The 18829-nt window shown below is 50.7% G+C and overlaps 1 protein-coding gene across 3 annotated transcripts in view; it reads right to left on the bottom strand.

The window, feature by feature from the left end:
• GPR107 (G protein-coupled receptor 107) overlaps window positions 1–18829 on the bottom strand; it is a 57394-nt gene that overhangs the window by 17707 nt on the left and 20858 nt on the right. For all 3 annotated transcript variants that reach the window (XM_024562064.4, XM_024562065.4, XM_045196770.3), the window contains exons 6-14: window positions 18591–18628; window positions 16510–16566; window positions 12128–12238; window positions 11663–11796; window positions 8260–8335; window positions 6775–6848; window positions 6248–6365; window positions 3145–3275; window positions 461–504 (exon numbers count right to left, since the gene is read on the bottom strand). In XM_024562064.4, coding sequence (XP_024417832.1) covers window positions 461–504; window positions 3145–3275; window positions 6248–6365; window positions 6775–6848; window positions 8260–8335; window positions 11663–11796; window positions 12128–12238; window positions 16510–16566; window positions 18591–18628 — 783 coding nt within the window. The remainder of the gene's footprint in view (window positions 1–460; window positions 505–3144; window positions 3276–6247; window positions 6366–6774; window positions 6849–8259; window positions 8336–11662; window positions 11797–12127; window positions 12239–16509; window positions 16567–18590; window positions 18629–18829) is intronic.

Consider the following 18829-nt stretch of genomic DNA (forward strand, 5'->3'; position numbering starts at 1 on the left):
TTTCAGAAGTTCTTTCTGGCAGCAGGCTCACTTTAAGTGAATACCAACACATCTATTTTGAAAGCGTGTTAGGTCAGCAGGGAGGGATACTTTACACATAGCCATCCCAACCCCTAATACCTCCTGTTCGCACAGTGAAGTGTTATCTGGTCCTTCTAAGACAAGATCTTCTCTTCCTGACTCGGTTTTGAGAAGGTGAAAACCACTCTCAGGAGTGGAAATGACAGGAATTACTTTATAATAAGCAGCAGTCACTCCCCCCACAAGCCTCCTTAGACAGCAGGTCTCTGTGTTTGCCCTGCCTCTCCACCAAACAACCCCTGCTGTTCTCACCAAGCCCGCAGCCGGGCCCCCCCGCCAGCTCCAGGACACATACCCTTCCTCCTCCACCCCTGGCAGTGCCCAGGCAGGCGGCTGCCAGGAGGGCTGAGCCACACAGAAAGAGCACGAGGGAACTTGCCTTTTCCGTCTGTTGCGGATGCTTCCTGTAAATGCCTGATTGACCTAAAAACAAACATTCAGAGAGCAAAGGGTTAGCTCACAAATTTGCACTCCTCTCTATTTCCAAGGCTAGTCACTTGAGGCCTTGAATTTCTCAGTTACCAACATAAAGGGTTACACTAGGTGGCTTAGACACCCCTGACCATGTGACCTTCGGTCACCAACACCTCAGCTCGCACGGTGCTCAGGCCTGAGTGTAAAAGGTGCCCTCTGCTGCCCAGAAAAAGTCTGGTAGGGCCTGGGCAAGAATAATACAAAAGACGCCTGACCCCACCCCAGCCTCTCATTCCTACAGCTCTGGCCTCAGCCCCCACCTGACTCTAAGACAGTGGAGCGTCCCTGGGCTCCCCTGCTCCCCGGCTCCCCAGAGAGAACGGACCCCATGAAGGGACTTCTAAAGTCTGGGTCTGGGAGCCGTGAACACATGACTTCATGCAAACTCAGCCTTTCACTGACCAGGGATTTATGGCTTTGCTGACACGTAGGCCCCAGGGAGTCTTCTCCCGGCTGGGGCGTGCTGGTAACTAATGACCATCACTGCATTTAGGCAGGAGAACACTAACATCACTAAAGACGCTGCAGATCAGGCTCTAGGTAGAGCTCCAGGCTCCAAGGGAAAGACTGTCCATCGGCAGGCACAGCACAGGCAGCCATGGACGGGGCAAGAGCCCGCCCCAGGCTGGAGCCCTGGCACACCCACCCCGCTCTACCCGACCATGAATGAGTCGAATGAGTCGTTTCTCCTAGCCCACCCCGGTCTGCCAACCCGGGAGACGGAACGAAGCAGCAGCCACAAGGGGAAGCTGACGCCAGACCAATGCTGGCTGAGCCAGAATATCTTTCTTTCATTTTTTTAAAGCTATAGTAGGAGTTTTTAATTAGGGTGCTCAAAAATGACTGATTTCAGGCTCAGCATTTAAAAACAAATGTTTTTATGGAACAGAAATTAAACAGAATTTTTTTTTTTTCAAATTAAGCAAATGCATTGGATAAGCGTTAACGAATGGGGGTAAAAGCCACCGGGTACCGCCCGCTCAGAAGGTTGGAGCCGCAAACCAGCAGGACGCCGCTGTCCCTGCGGACTGCAGCAGGGACCACCACAGGCGTGCCCCTCCGAGCCCGCCAGGCGTGCATCCGTGTCTAGCACAGACGCAGGCACGTGGGCTGGCCCGAATGCTTGTGTCACCGACACGCCCGGCACTAAGAGGTCGGTATGTCTTCTCGCTCACTGGCAGCTTCTCCGCTTCAGCTAGAGTCCAGACCACCCCCGCCCTTCCGAATGCTGTGTACTTCCTGTCGAAAAGCCGCTGCTTAAATCTCCTCTCCAGTACTTGATTTCCTCATTTTACAGCAATTTTCAGAATATTTATCTTAAAGAATCTTGCCAGTTAACACCTGCTTGTTAGTGTTGTAATTAACAAGAGGTAGGAGGTGGCGATGCAGCTCTAGCGTGTGTCTGGGCCTCCCCAGTCACCCCTGACCCCTCTATTTCACGGGGGGCAGGTGTGAGCAGAGTCTGACTCTGTTCCCTGATCACAGGGATGCCCTTTCTTTCTTCTTCTTTTAAAAAAATTTCTACACATTTATTTGAGCCAAATTGATGATATATGCCGGGAAACATGATCTCCAACACTCCCAGGATGCTCCTTCCACCTGAAGACTGTGCTGGGCACCTTGTCACAGGAGCCTGCGTGTACTTACTCCCGGGCAGGAGGTGAGGAGGGTCAGGGATTGAAGGCTCGTTCGTACTCTCCCCTCTGCTGAACTGCCGTGTGTACGCGTGTACGGGCGTGGCGTTCGATGGAATGGGAGGTGAGACTGACTCTAACTGGCTGGAATGAGCATCACACTCCACTGGCACCGTGCTCTATCTAAATAATCAGAACAAGTAAGTGACCTATACTCCCAGGGCCCTCAAAAATACTAACTTACGTACATAGGGCACTGCAGTGTAAAACACCTCAGTTCTCAGAGAAAGCAGGTAAATCTGTATTTTTTTAAAGTTTATTTCAAAAGAATTAACTGCTTTCAAGTGGCCATGAACTCGACGATTAGCACAGGAGAGGGTTTTACTTTTGCCAGCCTTCTCTTCTCTACTCGCCTCCCACTGAAGCAAGAATTCCCTTCCCTTTGCACGAGGCTGAACAAGGACATTTGCTCTCCTCAGCCACTGACTCGGCACCGACACTTCTCTGCAACCTGTGCGTCCACAGCCTGCCGTTTCCAGGAACCAGCAAGCCACTCTGAAGGCAGCTAAAACGTTTACCTGCCAAGAATTACCACCGGTTTTACGTCAGTGTACATCCTCCTTTTCCATCTACCTTAGTAAGAAAAGCCTATTTGGGGGACTTTTTCAACTCCCCTCCAAATCTGTGCTATTTTGTGTCGCTGCTAGGTTCTCGGGTCCAGACTCTTTTCTGTGGTCTAAACTGTGCTGAAGGCCAGCCATGGTGATAGACCAGCTCTATCAGAATCCACTGGAGACCTCCATTCATGCCAGTCTGGGACCCAGAAAGCTGTGTTTTTGACACAGATGCCCCGCATGATTCCAAAGTTGGGATCGGCTGGCTCAGGCGCTGGGCTTCACAGACAAGCCTCGAGGCACACGCGTGCACGACGTCCCCCCGCCCAGTAGGCACTCACCACACCACTGGGAAGAGGATGGCCCCGCAGCACAGCAGGTCGACCAGAAACAGAGAGTCCTTCCACAAGGCGTACTCAGTGGTCCCTTCCTCGGTGGACTCGATGATGATGTAGGCCACATTCGCCAGCACCTGGAGAACATGAGGAGCTGGTGAGGCCACAAAGCATGGGCAGATCCCCACAACAGCAGCTGCCATAGGGGTGGACGCTTGGGCCTATAGGCCCCCAAACTATGGCCACAGCAGCACCCCCATCCTTATCCCACCAAGATGCAGTCTCTGAGCACTGCTCCTGAGCTTGTGGCCCCTCCGGCCACCAGAGTATGGTGGGAGTGACACCATGTGGCTTCCCAGGTAGGTCAGACAAAGGACACAGCTTCTGCCTGGCTCTCTTGAGAAACACCTTTGGAGTGCTGTGCCTCCTTGTAAGAAGCCTGGCTGCTCCGAAGCAGCCATGCTGGAGAGACCCGGCATGGGTGCTGGGAGACAGGTGGCAGAGGGGAAGTGGGGGGGGGGGGGGAGGGCGAGAAGGGGAGAGGGGAAGAGAGTGAGAGAGAGAGATGCCCGAGGAGCCACAGCTGTGCCCGCCCCACCTGATCCAGTCTGGCCAGCCCAGAGGAGGAGGCAAGTGGAGGCCCCAAGATGACCCCAGTGCTGGCCACTGACTGTAGCCGCACGAGACAGCAAGTCAGACCAACCCAGTTCAGCGCCTCCCAAATCCAGACCCAGAGGCCATGAGAGAAAAGTAAATGGCTGCTGTTTTAAGTCACTCAGTTTAAGGGTGACCTGTTGTACAGCAACGGCCGACCAGGACACTTTGCTTCTCAGGCATCCTAGGCCTCGGCAGCCTTGCCCGGGCACTACACTTTACAGCCTGTGTGGCCACAACGCCCGGATTCCTCTGGCCCAAGGTCTCTGTGCGGGTGCCTGGGCTTCTCATGACAACAGCTCTTCCAAGTGCCGATGGTGTCCTCAGAGGCCAGGGCAGCAAGGACGGCAGACCTCAGCCCAGTGGCTGAGCAGCCTCACAGCTCCCCCCAGGACTAACTCCAGTCTAGCCCCTGTCTGCACGGGACTCAGCTCGGCTCCTCCCACGGAGGTGCATCTGTGTGCGTGTTCTGCTTCCGCTCCCAAAGGGAAGGCCTGCCTGTGTGTGCAGTCCTGTTACCAGGCCCTCAGCATGCTACGGGATGTTCTGCTGGTGGCGAAACCGAGGTGGCTGCATCTGAACGCCTGCGATGCTCCTCAGCGTGAGGGAAAACGTCCCTGAGACGCTCTTCTGACGCAACCGCAGGGGGCGGATGCCGAGATTATCGCTCCACCTCCATCCTCCATGGGAAGGCCGTGCTCCCCAATACTCTGCTTGACTTGCTGCCTGCACGGTTGTTTTCCACCCTTTAATGAAGCATGTGAATCCGCTGTGCTCTTACTGGGACGTCTCTGAGTGTGCTTTCCCTTTCTATCCAGGGCTTCCCAGTGGAAGCCTCAGCCGCACCTCACTTAGTACTGGCGCAGTCCCCCACTGACCCCGGGCTTCTGGGTTCCTCCTGGGGCCAGGCTGCCACTGCCCTCAATACCTGCACCTGTGGCTCAGTCTATGAAGGCAGAGTGGAAAACAGAGGCTTTCGCAGCTTAAACTCATAACTGCACCTTGGCCTTGGTTTACACTCTTGACACAAGAGATGAAAACGTCCCGAGGTGCTGGTGTGGAATGAGGTGCAATAGCGTTCTTGAAACTCCATTCTGTACATCCTTCACTTCTTCCTCAGAAAGGTGCAGTGGCTCCCCCATGGCCAAAAAGCAGCAGCCTGAACTTTTCAGACCGATGCTGAAGGCCCCCCTAGACTAGCCCCCACGTTTAAATGCATGTAACTTCCTTGCATTTAATTTTCAGAGGCCCTGGGTCCTTGGAGAGACTTGCCGTGCAAGCCTGGGTGTCACCCTCCGGAGGCACGCAAGCGGGGAGCTGGGGAGGCTGCAGCTGTCATCACATAGTTCAGGCTGGGGGACGAGGTTCACACAGAAGGAATGGCAACGGCTGCTGGAGGGAAAGGGACAGGGAGCAGTGTGGCAAAGCGGGATGAGGACCAGGCCCTAGACCTTGAACGGCAAAGTGGCCCCGGGGGACAGCTCCTCAGCACCTCTGGTCACCAGGCAGCAGTGTCACACGTTTCTGCTACTGCTCTGTGCCTATGCCATCTTCCTCCCCTTAGGCATCTAGGCGAGGCCCGTCGACACATGAAGCCTTCGCCATCACTCACACTTGGGTGATCCGTCTCCCCGCGGAAACCTTCAGCAACTGGTCTGACCGTGTGTCTAGCAGTAACACGTGCCCCTGATGACTGAACGTGAAGGGCGCTCTGCTGCAAACGTTGCCAAACCGCCCAGCACCGGAGCTGAGCGGCTGCTCTGGGTGCCTCGGGTGCTGTCCTCCCCATCCCTCACCCGCCACATGCACACTGTGATTCCAAATGAGTTTGGCTGACGAGAACAACTTCTGCGCAGACGCACTTGGGTAGAGCAGAGGAGCCGGCAGGCACCCAGTACCACTCCTTTTACGATGAGCACTTCCGTCCTGGCGCCGCCTCCAGCAAGAGTGCTGATTATCATGAGACAAGGGTCCCCTTCCGAGGGGTCGCAGCCTTGTGAGGCTGGCCTCAGCTCAGGGCCCCATACACAGGAAGGGTTTCATAAAGGTTTGCCCCGGAGGTCTACTTAACATTCTACCTTGTGGAAACTCACTGGTGTCATTCACAGTTTTAAAATAACTGGTTAACAAAATCACTATGAATCACTATGAACTTGAGCTTCTTTGCTAAGAGGACCACTGGGCTAGAGGGCAAACAGATGCAGAAAAGAAGGCAGCAGGTTCCCCTAATTTTCAGCAGCCTCCAGTCATGGGCAGTGTCGGCGTCCACCTGCTGGTTTAAAGGGGACTGACGGCCAAACACCTCCCAGCGCAGCGACCTGAGGCCTTGGCCTGTCAGAACTCGGCGGCAGAGTCCCCGACAGCAGCCGTGGGGTTTCTAGGTGGGCCGGCCCCCTCTTCCAACAGCCTGGGCTGCCAGCGCTGAGCCAGAACCAGCAGGGCGAGCGCCCCTTACCTGGAGCGGGATGACAATCATGAAGATCTTTTTGTCTTTGTCAGAAAGGATGTGCTTAATGAAAGCCCAGCCAGTGCCAATGAGCGCGATGGTGATGAACAGCAGGGCCCCTTTCAAACTGGAAAAGAAAAATTTCATGCACACGAATGGGTCTCTTCAGACTCACCCTGCGAGTCAGACTCCAGAGCTCACTCTGTGACCTCACAGGCTTGCCAAAGATAGGTGGGCACATTCAGGAAGTTCACCTTATGTGAGCAACACTTTCTCCCCCACACACGAAGAGTTAGTGACACAGCCCACCACCCGAGTGGCCAGCCCTCCAAAGAGGCAAGCCCCTCCCAGGGCACGTCAACAGCCCCAGGCTCTTATACGCCGCATGCCTCTGGCATGGCGGGAACCCAGACCGGCGGCCACGGGAGGGTGGGACCCCCGGGAGGGTGGGGCAGGTCTCTTCCTGCCACAGCTTCCCTGACACCTCTGTGTCACGCCACAGCATGCGCACGTCACGAGTCACCGTGCGTACTTACAGGTGAGTGATGTAGTACACCACGGCCCAGCCTTCAATGGGGAAGCCCTGGGAGGAGATGTAGTGGTAGTCGATCTGCAAGCAGACAGCCGCACTTCAGAAAGCTCGGCGCCTGGCCGCCTGCCCACCTGCCTCAGTGTAGTCCTACAGGAAATGCCACCGGGGACCGCAGGCCGGCGGGTGTCTGATGACTCACGTGCCAGATCACGATGAAGCGAGTGAGTGCACAACAACGCCAGCCAGCTTGGGAAACCTGACTTGGGTTTCATGTCCCCAGCACCCAGCCCAGGTCCCTCTCTCCCCTCAAATCTCCAAGGCCCAAGTGCCACAGGTGTTTCCAGTATCTGACCAAGAACTTCATCTCTATCTTTCATACCCCAGCTTACATAAGTTAATTTAGTCACTCAGTTAAAAAAAAAAATTCATGTGGAACCACCCAGCTTAGAAAAGTTATGTTTCCTTTGAAAAATATTTGTAAATTTAGAGCCACCTGAAACCACCAGCTCCTTTTAATTAAAGTGGCAAGTTTCAGCAGCACACCTAAAACGCTTCCTGGCAGAACTGACAAGGGCGATACAAATTCCTTACATGCCTTTCGTTCTATCGCAAGTGGCTACCTACATAGTAAAGTGACTCAAGGATCCCATCATTCATAACCTACATGATTTGAGAAAAAATCTTTAACTCAGATCCAAATAAGAATTACCCAAGCCCTGGCCCAGTAGCTCGCTTGGTTGGACCATCGTCCTGATACCCCAAGGTTGTGGGTTTGATTCCTGGTTGGGGCACATACGAGAATCACCCAATGAGTGCACAAAGAAGTGGAATAACAAATCAATGTTTCTCTCTCTCTCTCTCCCTTCCACTCTTTCTAAAAATCAATAAATAAAAAAATTTTAAAAAGTCATCCAAATAATTGTCATGTCTTGAGACTGTGGCCGGATGTATCACTCCTTTTTCCGTGGCGGCTTCCTGCGGTGCAGGAGAGCACGTGCCCAGAGACTATGCTCGTGTCTCCCGCCGGCTCCCACGGCTGCTGCCACCGCGGGCAGGCTCGTGTCGGTCTGCGTCAGGACTCAACACTCAAAGGCTTCAGTTCCCTTTTATGCCTCCATCCACAAAGCGTCAATTTTCCCTCAAATAAGTACGCTAACACTGAACTTCAAATCGAAGGGGAACACGGGGGAGTTTGGGCAGAAAATGGAGTCCTGGAGACACTGCAGCAGGTGGCGCTCTAACCTCAAGAAATGACCTCAACCCGCTGAACGGAAACCAGTGTTCCAGGAGGGCTCTGCACTGCCCGCAGTCAGGGGGCTGTGATGCTTGCCACCCAGGCCCAGTCCCCCCAGGTCAGACGAGGCTTCATGGAAACGGCACCCTGCTGCCTTTTGTTTCCCGCGAGTCTGCCCCTCTCCCCGAGCTGGTTTTTCCTGACCGCACAGGCACTGTAGGGCACCCACGAATGGCCCCGAGCATTCATACATACCGCGTGGAACACCAATGACAGAGACTTGGTGAAAGGAAGGGCCGCCATCAACCAGTGAATTTTAAATACATCATTCCTATTAGAACAGAAAGAAAAGAATGAAAGAAATATTCCATTCTCCCAAAGGACAGCCGAAGCTCCAGGCATCAGACTTCTTTATGTGGGGGCAGTAATGAAATCCAGGCAACCACAAACATGAAGCCTTCTTTTTAAAGCAGACTTTGTCAGCAGAAAGGCCTCGAATGGCTCCTGGATTCATCCCCACCATTGAAGTCCAAGTGAGGGGAACTGGGTCATGCGCCCAGGCACGATCGACTCTGAGTCCTGAAACATGCAAATCTAAACAGGCTCCCTCCCTGGAAACTCCCCAGGAAAGGCCACAGAAGCGTGAGGTGGTTGGATCTATGGCCACGTGAACCCCCAGGAAAGCAGAGGTGAGCAGGCTCAGCTGAAGGGGAAATGTGCAGCCCAGGGCAGGCGGTTTGGAGCCAGGAGGCAGGGATGGCCCTGCCCTCTTCTCTGCCCTTCACGGCTGGAACCTGACAAACACACCAGCCAGGGGGATGAAGCACTCACTCAGGTACCTGTCCACCTTTGGGCCCGGGCACGAAGTCCCTCTGCCCTTTCCCACCTCACCCTGGCACTTAACCTAATAGGGTACACACGACCATTGGTGGAGAAAAGGGTAAAACTCTATTTGAAAAGTCCATGAAGACTTGGATATGAGCCACAGAGGAAACTCGCAATCTCAGGTATCAACACATTCTACAAAGCCAGAGCAGAAAAAAATGTGGACGGTACAGTTCAGACAAATGCATCAACAGAACAGGTATTACTGTGTGAAAAATGGTAAGAGCAGTATCTATAGATGGTACAATTTAAATAAATCAAAACCACACACATGTCAATAAACATCGCTAGAAAGGGCCTAAGATCCGCTCCGCAAACACGTTGTCAAACACATCTGGGCCAGGAAGGAATGAGAGATGGGCTTGGAATCAAAGGGAAACCGAAGGAGAGGGCCTCAGGAGAAGGGTGGGGAGGGCGTCTCCAGAACGGACACTCGCTCAGTTTCCGGAACTTCCTTCCTGGCAATTTCCTGTCCCAGTGCCCAACTACCTGCAGTCAAAAAAGGGAAGTCAAGGCCAGAGTCGCCAGTCACTCCTGAATGGCAACAAGATTTACGCACAGGGCAAAACCGCCCACTGCCCCAAGCGGTGCTCGATCACACACCCCAGCAACCTTGACTTGCAGTCTGGTTAGAGCCTCGCCGGCCGGAGCCATGAGGCCACAGAGAGAAGGCAGGCTCCAAAGCCACACTGGATTTCTCGAATACTGGTTCTACCCTGAGGACCTTCATCTGTCTAAACCTCAGTGACCTCTTCTGAAAATGGAGTGACACCTGCCTACCTCAAGGAGCTTGGAAGATTCCCTGAAATGACCAACTTTGAGCATTTGACTCAAACACGACCAGCTGCCCTGGCTGGGATGGCTGTGTGGACTGAGCATGGGTCTGCTGAACGAAAGGTTGCTGGTTCGATTCCCAGTGAGAGCATATGCCCGGGTTGCGAGTCGGTATGCAGGAGGCAGCCGGTCCACTTTTCTCTCACGTATCGATGTTTCTCTCGCTCTCTTTCTCCCTCCCCCCGTCTAAAAATAAATAAATAAAATCTTTAAAAAAAAACAACAAAACAAAACAACCAGCTGCCTGCGATGCCTCCACTTGCCCAGGAGCCCCCAGCCCACACTCTGGGGCCCCAGGGCCCATGACAGAAAACAGAGTGCAGAGGAGCCCCCTGTGCACAGTGAGGAGACCAGGGGTCCAGTCCCAGCTGTCGCCTGACTCTGGCCATTGCTCTCACCTCCCCTCTCTCAGCCTCAATAAACTGGGGCAAAGGCCTCTCAATCCCTCCCAGTCCACAGGGCTGTGAGCCCCTGAAACGCAGCGGCAGCCACGGAGCCAGGTCCTCTCCACAACGCAAACTTCCAGCGTCACACATCTGGCTGTGAGACTGGCGGGGAGACGGGAGGTCGGGGAGGAGGGCCCAACGCACACGTTTTTGGTGTACGCACTACACTTCAACAGGAAGTTTGAAACAGGTTGTAGGCTGGCCTCACTTAACCACAGGTCTGTAACTGCTGCCACAGCTTCTAGGACAGGAGTGAGCCAGCAGCAATGACTGCCACTGAACACCTGGCCAGTATGCGCCTCATCCGTGCACAGCATCCTGACGTGCAACCCTCCCCCACACGTAACCCTAAAGCACGCAGGCTCCCAGAGGTGGCCAGGACAACGGTTGCCATCTCGGCTCTGCAGTGGAGGAAAAGGACCTGGCGTGAGGCAAGGCACACAGGTTTGAAATCAGGTCTCAGACTATTAGTTCGTACTTTTCTAATAAAGGCAAAAGTAAAACTTTCTTTTAAAGCAAAGAAACACCTTTCATGTCCTAAATTTGTAGGATTCTTTTTTTTCTCACTAGTGGCTGCCAGGTCGTCTAGGGCAAACATGACTATGTAGGGTCAGTCCTTCACAGGTAAGCAAAAGCTCTTCCAACCCGACAGGTGTGAAGGATGTGACCACAAACAGGGGCCAGCAACTGCTCCCAGCTCAGCACATCCACAGCCACACAGGCCACAAGAGGAAGGAGGTGTCAGCTTCTGCCCCAACACTCCGGATGAGGAGGTATTTGGGACTCTTAATTATTACATAAATTTAAATTAATCGGTATGACAGTACACATTCACATACCATCCTTTAGTTAGTTAATGGGCTTATCCTACAACAAACACCTCCTACTGTCCTTTCACTGTGAACTTCTGGGGGAAGACAGACAATTGAGCACTGTTCCACATACAGGCTGGTCCCCTCAAGAGCCAAGCACAGGAAGTTAAAGCCGCAAGGGCTGCAGAAGGAAGGCCAGCAGCAGGCAGACGGGCTCCAGGAGGTCTCTTCAGTGCGGAGCTCTGGAAGGCCGGCAGTTCTCCCAGCCCGGCTCAGAGCCCAGGCCTTCTACAGGATGCAGGAGCTCACGCTCTCACCCAGGTGGCGGGCCACTGTCACTTGCCTCCACTCAAGAACAAGGAGCCCCAGCTGGGGCCCACGTGCTCACTCAGAGTCCTGCACTGTGGGGTCTTCACTACAGAAACACCAAGGTGATGCGTTTTATTTCGCCTGTATATTACTAAAATATTTGGGTTTGCCTTTTAAACAACGTGGTGGGAAGTGAGCAAACACTGAGGCACACAAATCTCCTGCCCAGTCTCCCCGTGTTTCAGGGAAGATGCCCTGTGAAGAGAACGAGATGGCTCTGCCCTTGCCTCCCAGGGGCAGAAACCAGCAGAGGGCGAGAGTCTACAAATCCCAGCACACTCAGAGGGGAGGGCTCAGGAAGTAGTACTTTACCGTCGTTTCCGAAGGATGTGAATCCAGATGGTCCCAGAAAGGAAAAAGAAAAAGGCCATAGAAATGTATAATTTAGGGAGAGGAATTTCTCCTGCTGAGAGGTAGCTGTCAGGATTCTTCTCTATGATCTCAATCTGAAACCAACAGGAAATTAATTTTACTTTTCAGGAACACATCATCCCATATTCAGCAACTTGTAACCTTAGCAGCTTGACTTAAGAGTAAGAAAGTGAGCACCAGCAGATAACAAGCCCCTTCTTCGGGCTCGGGCTGAAGGTAACACATCCTAACTGCGTTCTATTTTCTTGGTACTAATCCCCTGCTGAAGTACTTGACCACTGGCCACACTGCTCTTTTACTTTGCTTAAGGGTTCCTAAAACCCATCCTTCCAGAGAAATTAGCGTCTCCCATCTTACACTGCTGACAAAACTCTGCTTGGAAGGATGTCTCCCTGTGGTACTCACATCAAGGCTGAATGAAAACTTGTCGTTAGATTGTATTTTAGGTCCAAGGCATTTGTGGAAATAAAGACTGTAGAGGCCTTCTTGGTCATTGGTGCTGATGTTAAAGGAAAACTGAAAGTGAAGAAGAAGAAAATTAAAGGGCACCCAAATTCACAGCTAGATTTTTAAGTCATAGAAAGAAATCACGAATACTATTATGAAAAGAAGAAAAGAGAGACTACTTAAAAAAATCAAATTCCCACTCTGGCTGGTGTGGCTCAGTGAATTGAGTATTGGCCTGAGAACCAAAAGGCCTCCGGTTCAATTCCCAGTCAGGACACATGCCTCGGTTGTTGGCCAGGTCCCCGGGTGGGGGCACATGAGAGGCGACCACACACACTGATGTTTCTCTCCCTCCTTTCCCCTTTCTCTAAAAATAAATAAATAAAATCTTAAAAAAAAGAATCAAATTCTCCCAGAGCAGAGTTTAAACAGACGTCTTCTTCTTCAAGGACTCCCTCCCAATGTTTAGTTATAGCAACTTGCGAGCTACCAGAAAAGTTCACAGGATTATACGGTGGATTCCTGTATACCCACTACCTAGACCCCACAATGAACATTTCGCTATCTTGCTTTATCACGTATCTCTCCATTGGGGACGGGTTTTGGCAGAAGTCTGCAGAGATAACCTTAGATGGAGTTATCTAGTTTTTGAGGCAACATATTATCTCGTTCTTTAGGTAAAAAACACTCCTGAAAAAGGAAGGAGGTTCATTTGATAACTTGACAAGGTAAACAACCAATATTCCCTCATTAAAATTTATACTTGCGATTTTAAACAACAGTAGTAGATGGTGCATTTTCTACATTTAGATATTTTCCTGTTTTTAATATATTTTATGTGTTCAAATGAAGTTTAATGTAAATTAAAAAACATTATACATATCAGATCACAGAAGTGAATCTTTGGTCTTGTCTAGAGAACATTTGACTATATGCCTAAAATATGTTGTTTAGGGCTACACATGAGGTCTGTCCTGAAGGCATCCAGCCACCTGATATGAAAAATAGAGACATTTCTTAGGTACAAGACACAAGAAGCACTGTAGGACAAGGATGCCTCAGTCCCCTTCAGAGTAGGCACCTTGGGACCTCACACAGTTCTCCTAATCCCCATCAGCTGCCGCGTAGAATTTTCCCGAATGTCATCAACCGACTGCAACATCTTCCCTTTCAAAGGTGGTTTTGGTTTGGGGAAAATCCAGAGGTCGCAGGGTGCCACCTCTGGGCTGCAGGGGGGCTGAGTCACCTGGGTGACCTCATGATTCACCAAAAACCTGCACGAGCCATGATGCATGAGAGGGTGTGTTGTCATGATGAAGCTGCCAGTCACCAGCTGCCCATAGCTGCGGCCTCCTGAATCATCCAGACAGCTTCTATTCTTCAGAGGAGTGTTCAAGCTTAGAGCGAATTTGACGCAGACTTGTTGCTCCACTCGCGCCACCATTTTGAATGTGACAGTCACACAGTATACGTTTGCTCAATGGCGCCTACTGCCAGCCTCCCCCCATTGACTAGTACAGTGAAGTCATCATTGTTCCCACATGCGCATTCCAGTCCCCTCTCCTTGGCTGCCAGGTTGCACTGATGTCATGCAAACCATTCCCATTATATTAACAACGCTGTACTTTTTCTGGACCAACCTCGTATACAGGTGGTGAACTACAGAGGAAGGCAAGGACATACTTCTAACATTCTTCACGGTCAGGGTTACTCTAGAGTTAGAAAGGGATGTTGAGAAACATACAGAGTTTGTGGGGTGCTGACACTGGTCCATCTCTTGTCACAGGTGCTGGTTACAAAGGTGATTACTTATAACTGTTTGTACTCAACATAGTTTCTAACACGCTTTTGTGTATTTACTATACCTTGTAATTTAAAAGGGTGGGAGGTTGGGGGGATGGGGAAGAGACTTCTGACAGGAAGACGAAAATAAAAGGCCAAGAATATTCAGGTTGAAATTACTAATCTGTTAAACCACGTCCTGAACTCATCCTTGTATACATGAGACATGTATTTCAATCCACACAAGGTAGCCAGAAACTGTTTCTAAACATATTAGTAACTTTTACTTCTCAAAGTAAGACTCACGTGAAGTTTCTAAGAAAATACTTAAAAAAAAAAAAAAAAATCAACAGAATCATTAAGGAGATCAGAGTAGGCACCTGACCCTCAAAAAGAAAATAACAATAAAAATGCAAATTTTAGGGTTGGAATAAGCTCCAGCAGCCCCTTTCCTGCTTTGGGGATAAACAATCACCCCTGTTCCATGGATGGAGCAGAAAGGCTCAGCGTGACCGCACTGTCCAAAATGGGGAGGACACCGGGTAGCAGAACAGCAAGGGGTCACATACGGGCTCCTTTCCAAGGACAGGAGCAGCCAGACAAAGGCAAGCTGTCTGGGTACTGCCTGTTCCATGCATCCCAAGGACCCTACGAACTGGCCACCTCAATCAATCAGCACGCATGCTGCTCTCCCCTGGACACGCACCCTGACGCAAAGCGTGTAACTGACAAACGTGTATATATCATATAATGCTTTCCTTTTATAATTACTTTCTAGAAAGGCTTTTTAAAATAACATTCAAAACACTTATTAACAAGCATTTTAAAGTGGGGGAGAAAAGAGAGAAAAGTACCTTTTGTATTTTCTTAAGGAAGCAGTAAAGCAAAGTGGCTAAACACATGGGCCTTCGAGTCAGAAAGACCTGGGCCTGAGTCCTCCCTTTAGGCAAGTTGCTTAACCCCTCTGAGACTCAGTGTCCTCATCTGTGAAAGGGGAATAACAACAGTGCCTACTTCACAGAGTTGCTGGGAGGAGGCACTGGGATACCGATGACATGTAAGCACCTAGCACAATGCCTGGCATTCACTCGTTCGTCTCCGTAATTACTGACGGTGAGCCTACCAGGGGCCAAGGCCCAGGTTACAAATTTCACATACATCAGTGATAAACCGGAAAAAAAATCCCTGCCCTTATGGTTACCTTCTAAAGGGAGAGGCTGACGATAAACACAATAAATAAGAACAGGTATAGCTTGCTGGAAACAAGAAGTGCTAAGGGAAAAATAGCAGAGCGGGGAGGGCGAAGGGGAGCAGGCCGCATTTAAACTACGGCAATTGGAGGAAGCTTTGTTGAGAAGTGACACTTGAGCAAAGACTTGAAGAAGAAAGAAGTTAATCATAGGGATTCTGAGGCACAAGCACTCCTCCCGGAGGGTACAGTTGAAGTTGAGTCTAAGGCTTGACCTTTTCCAGGAGCACGGTAAGCAAGGGGGAGGGGCGAGGAACAGGAGCTGAGGACAAGACGACAGTGGCTGGACACGTGGGTTTGTACCCCAGTGGAAGGGCCTTTACTCTGAGAGGGAAAGCTGCTGAGGGTTCGGTGCAGGTGACTACTCCACGAGCTTCAGCTAGCTGTCAATACCGACAGTCACTAAACTTAAATGAACCATGATGAGAGACGCCAGAACGGTGGATGCAGAGTGGAAGCAACTTCCCAGGGTGATAAAAGCAGAGGGAACCACGACAGAGGGGGTTTCTCGGGGGCGTGCACCTGTCCAAGCTGACTGAACTGCACACTCTAGACCTCTGCGTTTCACCCTAGGAACTATACTTCCACTAGTGAGGACTGGGGGAAAGGGGTAGTGGGTTCTACAAGTTAGCAACACAGGCGTCTGCGTAGTGTTTTGGAGAGCGCTGCTATGCTTTAACAGTGGCACGCCTAACAATCCTAGGAGACAGGTCCCCTCACTTTTCACTGTAGGTGACTAAAGAGCGCGTTTCCGAAGATAAGTGAGTTGTCCAAGGTCACTGGCCAGTAAACGGGTGCTGAGATCCAGTCCGATGTCCCACCCCATGCACAGGCTGTGATGCCATCACACACACTCATATGCAGCTAATAATGGTGACAGCTGAGCAGGTCACTCAAGGACTCCAAGTCTCAGTGAGCTCATCGAAAATTATAGCATCCCCCTAAATGACCGCCAATGGCCCTGTCAGGTATAGAGTCCCATGCTTCTGGGGCACTCTGAATGGGAGGCCTCGTAGGGTTGGAGAGGCAGAGGGGTGGGGACAGCCAGGCCGAGCTGGGCTGGGATCTGGGCCTTGTCACTGACACTGGGCGTTCACGCAGTTATTCATTCTCAAAGGTGTATGATTTGGTACGTGGTGAGTGATAACATCCACCCTGTAGGTTTGTTATGGATGGAGAGAGCTACTGTATTTAAGTGACAGCTATATACCATGCCTAAATTATCCCTAAATTCAAAATTCCTTTAAAAATTCACCTTTCACATGGTAGAGATAAATTCTACAAAACTTTACTCAAAGAAGATACATACCTGAAAGGAAACTGCTCCATTTTTATTAAGAACAGAAAAGCATTTCTCTTCCATCACCTAAAAAGACATTAACAACCTGTTTTAGGACACTGGCAGAAAAAGTAAGCTAATAAAAATAAAGATTTGAAAGTTCCCTGAGCCCTGGCTGGTGTGGCTCAGTGAATCAAGCGCTGGCCTGCGAGCTGAAAGGTCGCCAGTTCAATTCCCAGCCAGGGCACAGGCCTGGGCCGCAGGCCCGGTTCCCAATTGCAAGAGGCAGCTGATCGATGTTTCTCTCCTCTCTTTCTCTCTCCCTTCCCCTCTCTCTGAAAATAAATAAATAAAATCTTTTTAAAAAAATTCCCTGAAAATAAAAGTCACCACTCTTTCAAGACGTCTGGAACCCCCTTTCCCAGAGAACATTAATTCTTCTTCACCAGTTTCCTTTACTCAGCCGTATGGGCTCCACTCCCGATTTCAAACGATCAACACACTGCCACCGGTGCAGCGGATGCGGCAATGAAAAGACACGACCGCTGACATATGAAACAACACAGCTGAATGAAAAATAATTATGATGAATGAAAGACAACCCAAAAGAGCATGGACCGCATAATCAATCCGCATCAACGTTTGTAAAACTAGCCCTGGCTGGTGTGGCTCAGTGAACTGAGTGCCAGCCTGTGAACCAAAGGGTTGCCAGTTCAATTCCCAGTCAGGACACATGCCTGGGTTGCAGGCCAGGTCCCCAGTGGAGGGCGCACAAGAGGCAACCACACATTGGTGTTTCTCTCCCTCTTTCTCCCTTCCTTCCTATCTCTCTAAAAATAAATAAATAAAATCCTTAAAAAATGTATAAAACTAATCTACAGTGACAGATCAGCGCTTGCTTGGGGACAGGAGTGTGACAAAGGGGCAGGAGAAACTTTTTCGGTGATGGACACGTTCACTATCTTGATTGTGGCGGTACCTTCACAGGTGTATACGTAAGACAAAATTTACCAAGTTGCCATTTCATTCTATTTTTAAGATTTATTTACTCTTTCATTTAATTTTTAGAGAGAAGAGAAGAGAGGGACAGAAACATCGACATGAGTGAGAAACATCGATTGGCTGCCTCTCATGTGTGCTCCTACCAGGACTGGACCTGCAACCCAGCTACATGCCCTGATCAGGAATCGAACTGGTGTCCTTTCACTTTGTGGGACAACCAACTGAGCCACACCGGTCAGAGCTCAAACTGCCATTTTAAAGAGAGCAGTCCCCTCCTTACTTGCAGGGGATATAGTCCAAGGCCCGCAGTGGATGCCTGAAACCACAGATAGCACCGAACCCTGTACATGCCAGTTTTGTGCGTTCTCCTGTACGCCCACCCCTATGTACGACAACATTTCCTTGCTAAACTAGGCAGTTTCACAGACAGAAGATCTGTTCTTACCGTTGACCCAGCAAGCTCACTACATGATCTTCTTTCTTACCCTATTAAGCTGAGTGTTCCCCTTTCCCATGAAGGCAGCCTCTCTCTGGTGTGTCTGAGTCGCCAGCATCGCAACTCTGCACTCGGTGGCCCTCGTTCAGCACAGTGAGGACGACTTAAACAGGAGACTGCGACACCGTGAGAGCCGATCTCATCACCGAGACAGCCACTCGCGACTGTGGGCAGCAGCACGGACAGGTGGCTCTCTAACGTCCAAGACCCCGCTCTCTGCTCCCAAATGCGCGCCTTTCACTTCAAGCAGGCCAGTGCCCAGCAGCTGCCACGCTCGTTTCCACTTCCAGCCTTTGCTCACGACAGTTTTCACCCGCTTCCTCCTCCTCTTCTCCAAACAAACCCACCACACTGCAAGCCCTCAGGCCTCTCCAGAGGGCTCACCTCCCCCTCCGCTCACCGTCACAGAAGGGCTGCCCAACTCAACACCCTACTTCACTCTGAAGTTGTGTCAGTGCGTCAACATCGTCACCCCAAACACAAGGCAGCTCCCTGCAGACTAGCGTGTATGTGTATGTACCCGTGAATGTGTATGCATATGAACACGTTCGTGCACGCACACATACACACACATATCCAGAAAGCTGAGCACAAGCGGGTGGTCGATTCTTACCTTTGAATTCACTGTACTTCTTTTAGACTTCCCGCTCTCTGGAAGCAGAAACATTGAAAAGGTATTACTATAGGAGTCAGCTCATACGTGTATTACATTATCACTTTATGAGACTCTACCTTGTTTAATATCAAGTAATTCAAACAAAAAAGGTGAAACCATATGCTATCTTATGTATGGCCATCTCTCTCTTTTTTAAAAGAATTTATTTATTTATTTTTAGAGAGAGGGGAAAGGCG

Source organism: Desmodus rotundus, chromosome 1, assembly GCF_022682495.2.
Source record: "Desmodus rotundus isolate HL8 chromosome 1, HLdesRot8A.1, whole genome shotgun sequence".
Lineage (NCBI taxonomy): Eukaryota > Metazoa > Chordata > Mammalia > Chiroptera > Phyllostomidae > Desmodus > Desmodus rotundus.